The sequence below is a fragment of the Pinus tabuliformis genome, chromosome X, assembly GCF_031772625.1.
Source record: "Pinus tabuliformis cultivar Carrire ecotype Pingquan chromosome X, CPIR1, whole genome shotgun sequence".
NCBI lineage: Eukaryota > Viridiplantae > Streptophyta > Pinopsida > Pinales > Pinaceae > Pinus > Pinus tabuliformis.
The window spans coordinates 770825014-770838259 of record NC_142308.1 but is presented as its reverse complement, the minus strand read 5'-3'; the positions used below and the strand labels follow the sequence as shown (position 1 = coordinate 770838259).

The window sequence follows — 13246 nt, the reverse complement described above, 5'->3', positions numbered from 1 at the left end:
GAATGGTCCCCTTCTAAGATTTTCCTTCGGTACATCTCAGACATGTACTTTCATGCTCTTTTTGAATTCAGGCATCCCTGCCACCTTCTGACTCATAGACCTCCGGTGCTATGTGTCAATGGACATGGTCCCCGGTGGACTTCCTGCAACTTGATACAACCCTGAACTCAAAAAACATCTTTGAAAATTCGTACCTTTCAATCGATGAGTGCTACCCTGTAACCTTTGTCTTCCATTGCCGAAATGGACACCAGGTTCTTCTTGCGATTAGGTACATGAAAGAGATTCTGTAAATGAATCGAGTTACCCTCATTCAATTGAGGGGTAACATTCCCTACACGCTTTCTGGGATAGGTGGCATTGGTTCCAAGTATAATCCCACAATTGTTTCCATCTCTACCAAATTAGAGAGTGCACCCATCTATTCGATGAAGTGTCTTGAAGCGCTACAATCAGGGCCAATACAAGATAATTCTTCTTTATCTTATCAGAAACAACATTTGATTCTTCATACCTGGGGTCCCTTGCTTTTTTTTGAAGAGTCGACTATTTCCTTGATGACTTGCATTACCCGTCATTCCTTTGATCATTGAAGATGTCCCTGGGATGATTGTTATCTTCATCAAGAGATGTGTCTCTGCCATTCGGACACTCCTTCACATGATGGCCGAACTTATTGTAACCAAGGCATCCGACTTTCCTTCCACCCTTAGATCTGAACTTCCCGATGAAGTGATCTTTAGGTAGGCCATCAGAAACTTCCGTTGTGCCATTCTGATAGTATACTCTGCTTCGTCTTCACCCTTGGTGAATTTGAAGAGGGATGAGGAATCCACGGATCCTTTTGTCCTATCCCAATTGTCTTCGGTGATTGCTCTTTCACTCTTGCTTGGGCTTTGTTTTCACCTCAACTCTCATACCATGTTAATTTTAGGTATGTTCTATGCTAGAGCAATTTATTTCAATTTTCATAGTTAGCTCAATATATTTTCTAGATTAGCAATCGCATCAGCATTAAAATAAACTGCAGATAGAACATAAATATAAATCGCAGAAGACAAGCCAAGACAAGAGGACACAAGATGTGACGCCAGCCAAGGACAAACCCCAATGCGGGGAAACCCTTGATCAATTCTTCTTTTATGTTCTTCAAAGTTCAGCAGAGAGAGATAGTACATTTACAACAGAAGTCAACACTTTGACTTATCTAGATCTGAGCATAGATCATCTCCTATAACGATGAGATCAGTTGAAGACATTTTGCTTCAAATGATTCTCCAAGGTGACGGCTTCACCTATCGTAGTGTTGCATTTTGTCCATTTGCTGCACCTTACTGTGTAGCACCATGCTGTACCATCACAGTGCTGGACCTTTATGACTGAGCTGCTCTCATTTGTTGTCATCATCATGCTGTCTCATACATCAGCATGCTGTCTCATCCATCATCATGGCGCTCATTATGCTGCATCTTCTATCATCATGCAACCCTGTTCATCATCATGCTGCTCCTTATTGAGATTGCTACGAAGATGGTCTCTACATATTGTTCAAGCCTTGCAATTGCACCTGCTGTAGATTATGTAGCATCATTATATGAGACCATTCATTCTTTTCATTCTTTATTATGACTGAGATCACTATGCCAAGGTCATGAAAGTGCATTTCTGTGGGATCACTGGAATCCTTCTCATCATAATTATGACGGGACTATGACTGTATCTAGAGAGGAGGCCAAGACAAAGAGTGTCACTTCAAGACTCTTGTCTTCACAAGTATGCCTGAGATTGTTATATCTTCATGACAACGTATCTCCATGACTGTGTATAAGGTGTCTCCATGACAAGTGTATAGATGTCTCCATGACCTGCATATAAATGTTTCCATGGCTTCGTATAGAGTCTCAATTGACTGCATATAACTGTCTCCATGAATGAGTCTTCATGACTGCATATAAATATCTCTATGCCCTGCGTATAAATGTCTTCAAGAACAGCGTATAAGGTCTCACCATGAACAATGTATAAGGTTTCCATGAATAGCATATAAGGTCTTCATAACTGTGTAAAAGTCTTTGTTGACTGTGTGTAACTTCGGTTCCTTTTATAACTGCGGCTACATGTCTTTACTGCAGTTCCTTATACCTTGACTGCGGTTCTTCTATCCTTGCGGCTTCATATACCTTGGCTCTCTGCGGCTAGGTGTCTTCCTCACTGCGGTTACTGCGGCTAGGGCATCACTGCGGCCTTTGTTACCCTTACTGCGTCTCCATTACCATGACTGCAGCTTTGTTACCCTTACTGTAGTTATGGATAGACTTCTTTGCGGCTGTGGTGCGTATAGACTTCTCCATGACCGTTTCTAGGGCTTCTGCGTTTTAGATCTAGGGCATCATTCGTACATAGGCCAGCGTATCCTTTATGTGTCTGTCCTTCACCAAAAACCCAAGACGTGGAGGGGAGGAGATCAAGTCCATGACTTCAAGTCCTCACCTATTTATACTAAAATGTAGATGATGAATAGACATGACTATTGGGCTTCTGAGCCTACACAAGTTGCTGGCTGACTTGACAATTTGTCTTATAATACAAATAAATTCATAACTCCATGAATACTTATTGGAATCAGATGATCTTTAGATCAATCCTACACCTCTCGATGAGAGGGATCCAATAAGAATATCAGCTGCCATAAATAATATGACCCACATGGAGTTTGGCCTGAGTTGCCAATTTTAACACCCATTGATGTGGCCATGCCTATTGCAGCTACTCACGCAGATTTGGCTCATGTCCAGTCCGAAAAAGATAAGGCAAACAACTTCATTGAGCACTTCCAACATATTCGCCAGCAGGTCCATGACATTCTGTAGAAATCAAATGCCAAGTACAAGCAGCGACATGATCAACATCGGGTGCCACACAAGTTTCAGGTGGGCGATAAAGTCTGGTTGCATTTGCAAAAGGAACGCCTTGCAAAAACTCAAACCACTCCGATATAGTCCTTACACCATTACCAAGGCTATGGGAGACAATCCATTTGAGCTCAGCATTCCCCCATTCCTTGGCCTGCACCCAGTGTTCAATGTGGACTGCCTTCAGCCATACTTTCCACCATTACTAGACACATCCGACATTGCAGAACAACTCACACCCATGGAGTTAAATCCAGATTGCATGGAACACGCTGCAACTGATCGGATCATGGACACACAGATCAACCACACTCGCCAGCAGAATATCCGACTGTATCGAATTGTCAAAGCAGGCCAACTCCTTCACCAGGGCAAGTGGCTCACCAGGGACCAAGTTCAGCAGAAGTTTCCTCATCTCATGGAGGAACTCAACGCAATGGGGACCATTGCTTCCTGGGGGGGGGGAGGAATGATCTAGGTGGATATTGGTGGCCACCTGCCAAGTCCACTTGGACCCCCACCATTATTTCTTTCAACTTTTTCAGTTTCCTTAATTGTAGCACAAATTACTATTTTTAGTAGTTTTTCAGGTCCTAAACTTCCAGAGCGGTTTCGAGGCCCTAAATGACGTTTTTTGGGAAAACTAGGAGCAACATGGGTATAGGATTGATGTTGCTCTTCCTAAAGTTGTAGTCCTCGGATAGATCTTTCTAACGAGATATTGTGCGCGTCAAACAGAGATCGTATGCCAAAGTTACGACCCTGGGAAGTTGATGTACCAATTTACCCAAACGTGGCCCACAGTTTGGCGTTTCATCTTCTAGGGTTAGGTTTTTGGATGTTTAGGGTTTTCCATTGTTTCTCAACAATAAATAGGCTTTCGAGCTTCATTGTAACACAGTTCAGAGGCATGTAGCTGCAACATCTCTTCTCATAGATAAGCGACCATCGCCCTAGCTGGTTTATTTCCATTTCTGTTTGTAAGCATATTTCAATATTTTATGGTAATGAAATGAAGTATTATTTTCGCTGCATCTCTGTATTTTTGGTTATCTCTGTAATTTGTTGCGTTCCTGTTTAAATCCGGATCAAAATGCCTCAAAGGTGCTCCTCAATGGAAGAATATGCATCAAAATATGTAGAAAGAGCAACATCCATCACCAACTATATGATATGATGGTCTGCTAGCCTTTGCACAAGTGTTCATGCTTCTTCCACTCCTAACAGGTTTCACCCTAGAACTCTAACCAATGGCAGACATCCTCCCAAATTGAGACATCCATATGTCCATGAAGATCGCTAAGGGACTGGCAGTAGGTGAAAGCACTTTTGGGGTAGCCCCAAAGGCCAACAAAATGCATCTGAATCTACAGTTAAATGCATGAAAGTAGGCATGGGACTACAAACTTGCAAAGATGTTGTGTTATGTGTAAATACTTTAAGCTTGACCTCACATTCTCCTTTGCTCCTTGAGATGTCTACAGTTTGAGCTGTGATTTTAAGATGAGAATGACAGCTGTGGGAATGTACTTTTTTGCAATAGATATTTTGTAGTTTAATGTAGAGGACATGGTCAAACAAGCCACAAAGATGATGTGCATCAGCGACAAGTTACTGAAGCTGATGCAGCTGGGTTAGGAGACTTTGCTTCAGTGAAGAAAAGGTCAAATCCAGATGAGTAGTCCAAAAGTTCTTTGTAACACATTGTAGATCTTGCCTTCTCCTTGAATTCATTTTTTCTTTCCTTTATATGATGAAATGTTGCAGCAGATGTAAGCCTTTTGATCCCATAGGCCAATTGGTCTCATAGATATTTCAGTAAAGTTCAATTCAATGTCTCCCTCTCCTTCAATAATATATTCATTTCAGGCTAGAAGTTTCTCCTTGAGCATAGTGGGTTGCAGGAAAACCTGGGACTGATGAGCATGTTTCCCCGTAAACATCATGGTAACAACAGAGTGATCTTTTGGATATATTTAAATCTCTCCTTGTGCATTGTATTTCTCCACTTCAACATCTTCATGAAGCTTAGTTTCATCAAACTTCTTCCTTATTACAATGGAAGCCTGCCCAATATGAAAAGGATAAAATGTGCAAAACTCTGATCTTCTCATGCTTCGCATTTCCTTCTATCTTCTGGTCTATTTTTTCTTTCCCACATTTTTATTTTTTCCTTCTTGAAAAACCTTCTTTTTTATTATAAGAATCTTATATTTTTATTTGCTCTATATAATTGATTACATTTATTGCATTATTATGTAAATTTTCCCCAAAACTTTCCTATAGTGATCATTCCACTTGTGTATTGGCTCTGGGCATTGCAACATTGGCGGAAAAGGTTTCTTTGGTAAGTGGTTCACATTATTATGGGCTATATTTGCAAATTTACTACGAATTTGTTATTCAAACCATTCTTGAACAATGTTTAGGACACAATTTTATGTATAAATTTTAAAATAATAAATATAGCTTCAGTGTTTATGTATTTTGAACACTTATTTGTATTCATCTTTTTGACTTTGCTTTTATATGTTGCTTTCCTTTTCAATAATTTACTTTTCAATGTTGTAAGCAGGGACAAGCCCCAGTCTCGACCTCAGCGTGAGAGGAATTTTAGTGGGCCATTAATCACTCATGTGGCTAGTGACATCCATAGTACAGACAGCTTTCCGGGATCTCCAAAATCTTCAGCATGTATAACAAGTCCTTTCAAAGTCTTTTGCTCTATGTTCCAATAGTTTTATGTTTATTTTTTCTTTCAAGAGAGCCACACTTGTTTTTATAATCAGTTTATTTTGAATTTTGTGTTGGGTATTGCATAATTTTTTAATGCAATCAATGCAGATAACTTGGAAGAAAAGTTAAGGGGTCTAGTTGTGCAACAAAAGGGACGCTTCAAAATCACATCCGGGGATGTTGATCTAGAGGCGGTGTGTTTGAAATTTGAATAAGTTATGAAGGCTTTTCAGTTAATGTTTTTCATTATTTTCATATTTGGCAAACATTACAATTCTGTTGCTTCCATTGCAGGTTCTCCCATCTTCCAGTCCACAGAGAACAGAAGGTTTACAGGTATCTTTAATGCATATAAGTTTTCTATCATGTTTCTTTGCCATGCAAGGTTTGGTTGACATTATTTAGATGTTGAGAGGGAGATGTGTTCTAGCTGTGCCGTATCTGAAGTTTCTGGGAGTACTTTTTCTCGGCAGACCGAGCCAACGCAATAATATACCACTCTTGATGACTGGTTACTTGAAAGGAAAACCACTCTATGCTTTAAGTTATGCACTTATATGCTGTCTTTTGATATCTTGTACTCTGCATACTCCCATTGTATCTGAATCTATAGAAAATATAGATGTACGTCAGGTAATGAGAAGTTTTACACTTCGTCACCAATTTCTCTTATGTCCATGAATGGAATGATGTAGGTTGCTGTATCTTTTGTTTTTTGAATAAAATGATTCCTTTAAGTTTTAAGGTAATTAGAATATGTAGATATGGAGTATTTTATACAAAACAGCGGGGCTTGTTACTGATCAATTTAGCAGGGTTGTTAAGGTCTTGGCAACCCACAATGACTAGTACACATAGGAGGAGGGCCAATATCACCTCAACCCAAATCCCCACTCATTAAGCCCAACTACCTTCTTAAAGGCTATGGGAGGACTCCCCAACCAAAAGAGGACTAATGCCTTAAATGGGATCTATGGATGAAGTGGAGGAGTTAACTGTTCGCTATCCTATTGGTTTACTGTAGAAAATCTGCAGAAAATACTTGTAACAAGCAAGATGTGACTCTCAATGTCACACCAAGGTTTTGGTAAGGGGACATAGAAATCGAGAGACACATAGGGGGGGCATGTGTTGTTAGTTTTTGTAGCATCCAATAGGTGTTATAGTCTCGACTTTGGTGAGAGATACTAATAAACACAAAATCTCCAAAACTCAGAAAAGGTTTTGGGAGAAAACACCAATGACAGCTTAATTAAATTAATTGATTGATAATTAAAAAATACCTAAGTCTAACTTAGGGAAATCGATTAATTAAAGGGGATTAAATGAGAAAAGTGAGAATGCTTTAGAAACTCACACAGATTGAGTTTGAGATGATCTTAACCGTTGATGGGGATCTAATCATGGCCGTTGGTTCACCAACGAAAGATTATAAGAGTAGGACACTTGGATGGAGATAGAGACATCAAGTGAGTGGGTGATCTAGGCAGATTGAATTTCCCAGAGAGCAGAGATTCAACCAAGAAAAGAATTCGAGCCAGAGATTAGTAGCAGAGGTAGAGGAGCAGCAATAGAGATTTTGATGGAGATTTCCAATGCCGGAAGAGTCAACCGAGAGAGGCCGAGTTATTTCACTGGAGGTTGCGCAGGGACTGTGCAGGCAAACTTAAAGAGGCAATTCGATTTGGTTGAGGAGGAGGTCGATTCAGGTGCTAGAGGTCGGAATAATTTTCCAGAGGGCCGAAGAATCACTTCCAGCAATAGCAGTAGGCAGGACGTCTTGATCAGAGGCAAATCTATGTAGTGTGAGTTACAGGCTGCGCAGAATCCTGCGCAGGTGTCTTGGATAGCCAGTTCGATTGGCTAGATTTTTGCGGGATTGCTTGTGGAGAAGGGAAAAATTCCCTCAATAATTTTTCCAGTATTTTCTCACGAGAGGATTGCCAGTTTGGCATGTAGATTTGTACTCAGATTTTTGCTGCTGAAGAATAATAATATAACCCTCATATATTGCACTGGTTTTCCATAGTGGGATTTTCCGGGGACATTTGTCCAAAAATAACAATGTCAATTTTATTTTGTGTGTGCTCTATTATCTCAGTTCCAGTTTTTGTTTCCGCAACATATTTAATTTTTGTGAAAATTGCAGTTGTGATTTTATTCATTGTTTGCTGTAGCAAATAAACTGCACTTAATAAAATCAATTAGAAGAATAATTTCTAGTTGCTACAATAGATTAAAAATTTCACATGTGGGAGCACCCTCAAATTTTAGGGAAATTCAGGGGGGGCAGGGGGACACCAGGATGTGTGTATATATATATTATAAACATGATGCAAATTGAAACTAAATAATGAAATACATTGATTTATATGTCATAAATGATTCAATGAAATAGAAATAGTAAAATATTGTATACATTGTTTTAAATTCATCACTCAGTATTCTAGAATCTAATTAGTATTAAGCAAACTAGTCGATACTAAAGTTTGAAGATTGAAATACTACATTGAAATTACTTAAACACAAAAAAAGTAAAAAATGACGAGTCAAAGACTCGGCATAAGGTTGTCAATGTCTAGAGTCAAAAGTCAAAATTTGAAATTGAAAATGAACACAATTCAGAATCAGACTAGTCATCAAATTAGTTGACCCCAAAACTAGGAACTAGAATAAACCTGAACCAAAAAATTGTTCGACCAAAAAATACATATATATTCGAATTTTGAAAAAGGTACGTAAATATTTATGTGCATCCATATGAATCCTAACCATTATAAATAAGTATGCAAAGTTTCTCATATATATAGCAAGGGTGCATATAACCAAAATAACATCGAGTGCAATCCCTCTTTGAGTAAAAAATGCATCAAAAAAGAGCCTCTAGATGGCCTCTATAGTTTCAAAAAAAATCATACCACCACAATTACCTACATATCATCAAAATCATTGCCTAGATTGGGATCCTCCTCATCAATATCACTATCTCACCATTAAAATCAAATAGAAAACTTAAAATCTTAACTTGTCAAATTGAGATTTTGTCTGAGTGATAGGTACAATTTTACTTGGGCCATGATAGAGGAGTTTCATATCCTCAAGGAACATATAGGGCTTGGTGGTCTTGATTAATGCTATTTCCATATCCTCATAGATGTTAGAATCCAATGGAAATGTTGCAATCCCCCAATATTGAAATCTCGAAAACTTTTCAGTTTGCTATATTTTGAGTGGGATCTAAAAATCTACTTTCGCCATATGAAATCCAATGTGGTTGGAACCACTCTCAAATCCAAGGGGGTGGCAATGTTATGAATAAAATTATTCATAACAAACATTAAAATAAACATTAAATAACAAGTATTATTAATAATAATTAATTAATGTCCCATTAATTATGAAGGGACATTGGTCAAAAGATGTGAACACTTATCTTCGTGGCCAGTCAATGCCTATATAGGCACACTACCACGAAGAATTGTAATCACCATGAAATCTTTATCAATATTAACATTTTACCTACGACAAATACAATCTACACACTCATTTCGCTCTTGCATACAAGTTTATTTTATGTTTCACAAATCGATCTGGAAACACAAAGTTTCCTATGCAAAAATAAACTTGGCCTCCTCCAGCAAACTCACACCCTCTGCTTGAAACTTACACTAGATCATGCAACTCATGTTGGCAATTGGAAAATGCTTCTAGAAATTGGTTTTGACAAATATATTGCCTCTCTCTATCGACCGAAGCTACTTGCACCTCCTTCTTTAATTATTTCGGCAACTAGAAATGGAATTACTGCTCTAGCAATTTGTATTGGGTAAACTGGCAATTAGCACTGCTTGTTCAACCCTCTTTCTGTAGAGAAATTCGGCCTCTCTCTGAGTCTGAGAATAGTGGAAATCTCCTTCAGAAACCTTCTCCCAAATTCTCTACTAAAATCTCATTGTCAGTATTCTCACACTGCGTTTGCGCCCTTTCTCTCACTGCAATTTTGTGTCTCCTTCATTGCTCTTCAAATGCCCATTGATTTCCTCTTATAATCTGTTGTTGACAAATCAACGACCAAGATCTAATCACAACTGATGGTTAAGATCATCTTGACTCGACCAATTGAATTTTCTGGAAGTCTTTAGAGGAAAATCGATTTACCGCAATTAATACTGATTAATTAAGCTTATTTCCCTATGTTGGACTGAGGAAAATCAATTAACTGCTTAATTAAATCTAATCAAGGCCTTTTCTCGTGAAACCTTTTCTGGGTATTGGAGAAAATGTGTTCCCTGGTTTCATAGACAAAATTTGAGATGAGAACACCTGTACGAGCAACACCAACTAATACTCCCTCTTAGCGAGGAAGGTGTTCTGTGTAACACCCAACTTGTCTCTAAAGAAGATGAACCTCACCCTCCCTAAAGCCTTCGTAAGAGTATCTACTACTTACTCATTTGTAGATATATACTATAGCTGGACAATCTTGTGCTACACATAGTCCTTGATGAGGTGGTACTTGATGTCTATATGCTTGGACTTGTCGTGAAACACCAGATTCTCTGACAACCTGATGCAATTCTGGTTGTCACAGTGTATCACTGTCGTCTCTATCCTCTAACCTAACAAGGCTACCAACAACTTCCGAAGCCAAATGTCCTTGCATGTAGCCATGCTCACTGCTATGTACTCTGCCCCATTTGCATTGAGTGCCATGGACTTTTGCTTCCTGCAATACCAAGAAACTACTGCTAATCCCATGCTGAAGCAACACCTTGAAGTGGTTTTTTGATCTACTGCGTTACCTTCCTAGTTTGGATCAATATAGCCCACCAATCTGACACCTTCACCTCAAGCATATTTGATCCCATACTTGACTGTGCCATGCAAATACCTCAGCACATATTTTGCTGCTATCTAGTGCACTCTCTTAGACTCCACCACGAATTGACTTAGAGAGTTTAGTGCATAGGATATATCTGGCCTGGTGTTGACCAAGTACATGAGAGAGCCTATCAACTGCCTATATAAGGTGGGGTCCACATCCTTCTCTGTTGATGCATCCATCTTCCTCCAATTCGTGATCATGGGAGTGGACATGGATCTGCAATCCTCCATCCCAAATCTTCTCAAGATCTTTATGCAATATTTCCCTTGACCAAGGAAAATCTTGCCATTTGTTTGCCATTCCTCCATGCCTAGGAAATTAGTGTATGAACCCCAAATCCTTCATCTCGAACTCTGCAACAAGATCCCTCTTGCACTCCTCAATGAGCCCTAGTGAACCTGTCAAGAATAAGTCGTCCACATCTAGGACAAGACTGAGAACCCCTCCCCCAACCACTAAGTAGTTGAGGTTCACATTCGCCTCACTCTTCACAAAGCCCATGCCTTGCAAGTATCTATCGATGCGCTCGTACCATGCATTGGGGTCTTGCTTGAGCTTGTATAAAGCTCTCTTCAATTTGCACACTTGGGTCTCTTTGTTGTGTGCCACAAAGCCCTCTGGTTGTTCAATGTACACCTCTTCCTCCAGTTCACCATTTAGGGATGCCATCTTGACATCCATCTGTTGGATTTGCCATCCCATATGTGTTTCTAATGAGATCACGTCTCGTATAGAAGTGTACCTGGCCACCAGAGCAAATGTCTCCTCGTAATCTATTCCCTCCTTTTGAGAGAACCTCTTGGCCAAGAACCTAGCTTTCTATTTTTTGATGTTACCATCTACACTGTGCTTGATCTTATAGATCTAGCTGGTCCAATTAACTGTGAAAATTCGAGAATCCCACCTGAATCACTTACTGCAACAACTGATTAAACTTCTCCTATCTGTTAAATACTAAAACAAATTATTTATTTTTTCCTACAACAAATATCGAAGCTAGCGCACTATAGCCTTTACTTAATTAATTAATTTGCCCAAAACAAGAACAAAACAATAGAGAAAGATACACATAAGTGACAGTATTTTTTGGACAAATGTCCTCGGAAAAACCCAATGAGGGAAAACCAATGCAACAGCTCTGAGGGTTTTTATTATTATGCAGTAGTTTTTAAATACAACTTTGGATGCCCTTTCGACAATCCAGTTACAGAGAAAATAAACTGGCAGAAAAGCTTAGTGAGATTACCTCACTCTACTCGACAATTTCAGCTGTTCCGGCAGCTGAACCAACTATCCCTAACTATCTCTGTGCTCACTCTGCGTCAGTCCAACTGGGAAACGTCTGCCCTCTGGAGCAGTTTCCAGCCCTCCCGGCTCAGAAATCTCAGCTCCCCGACAGATTTCAGATTTCTGGACTGGAAGATTGCGCTGCTTCTGCGTGAGCCCTTTTGGCTCCGCGTCAGCTCTGCGTGGGCCCTTTTGGCCAAGCATCAACCCCTCCTGGGTCTACGCCGCCTCCTCCTGGTGTCTCTCTGCCTCTCTGTTGCTGATCTTGGGTCTTGGAGAAGATACTCCAACCCAACTATCCTTGCCCCTCGCTGCAAAAGCTCACTATCGAAAATCTCCTGATCGTGCTTTGCTTCAGAAAATTGATTTCTTGAACTCTCTCTGTATTCTCCAAGTGCCCATCAAGCTTCTTCTTATAATCCTCTCGTTGATCAATCAACCACTCAGATTAGATCCTAATCAATGGCTAGGATCATATTGACTTGATCTCCTCCTTCTTCTAGAATTTTGACCCACAGTTTATAATAATACCCTTTAATTATTTTAATTTCCTAAGTTTAGACTTAGGGTCGCATTAAAAATAATTAATTATTTTAATAAAACTGTCTCCGGGTGGAATTTCCCAAAACGATTTCTGGGTATTGGAGAATTCATGTCTCTAAGCCTCCCTGCAAAATTTGAGACTTAGATCACATCCTATGCTACTAGAAATCAACATAAACGCCCTGTCTGTTGGTCTGGGTACAACCTCCCACACATCGTTCTGCATGATTGGGGAGTACTCCTCCACCATCACATCCCGCCACACCTGCTGTTGTGCGGCCTCTTGATAGTTGTAACTTGTAAGGCTCGCTATCCACCAATTGGCTGACCATCATTTCCATGATGGCATCGCTCTGCAGTGTGATCCAACTTTGAACGTGTCTCCTCTGGAATGTGACAGTAGCTATGTAGTCAAATATCTTGAAGTGATTGACATTTGTCTTCTTCTTGGTGAATGCCCCTTGGGAATCGTCTTGCTAGGCGCTCTGTGTGGGACCCTTTTCTGAATATAAACTGCTGTACTACATACCTTTGCCCATAAATAGCATGGGGGATCTTGGTCATAGAATATCGCTCTCGCTTCCTCGAAAATAGATAGTTTCTTCCTCTCAACAACCTCATTTTGTTGTGGGTTGTAAGGAATCATCCACTCTCTCCTGATTCTTGCCATAGTACACAACTCCTGGAACTCTTTACTAGTGTACTCACCTCTGTTGTTTGACCGAAGAGTCTAAATATTTCTGCCTGTCTTATTCTCTAATAGGGCTTTAAACTCTTGAAATCAACTAAAGGCCTCATCCTTGGTCTTCAAGAAATAGATCTAGGTCTTATTGGAGAAATCATTGATAAAAGTACAAAAGTATTGATACCCTCTGAATACTTT

General features: G+C 39.7%; 1 protein-coding gene across 3 annotated transcripts in view; it reads left to right on the top strand.

The window, feature by feature from the left end:
• LOC149142149 (uncharacterized) overlaps positions 1-13246 on the top strand; it is a 382428-nt gene that overhangs the window by 233199 nt on the left and 135983 nt on the right. For all 3 annotated transcript variants that reach the window (XM_089448053.1, XM_089448051.1, XM_089448052.1), the window contains 3 exons: positions 5488-5606; positions 5757-5842; positions 5943-5984. In XM_089448053.1, the coding sequence (XP_089304179.1) occupies positions 5488-5606; positions 5757-5842; positions 5943-5984 (247 nt within the window). The remainder of the gene's footprint in view (positions 1-5487; positions 5607-5756; positions 5843-5942; positions 5985-13246) is intronic.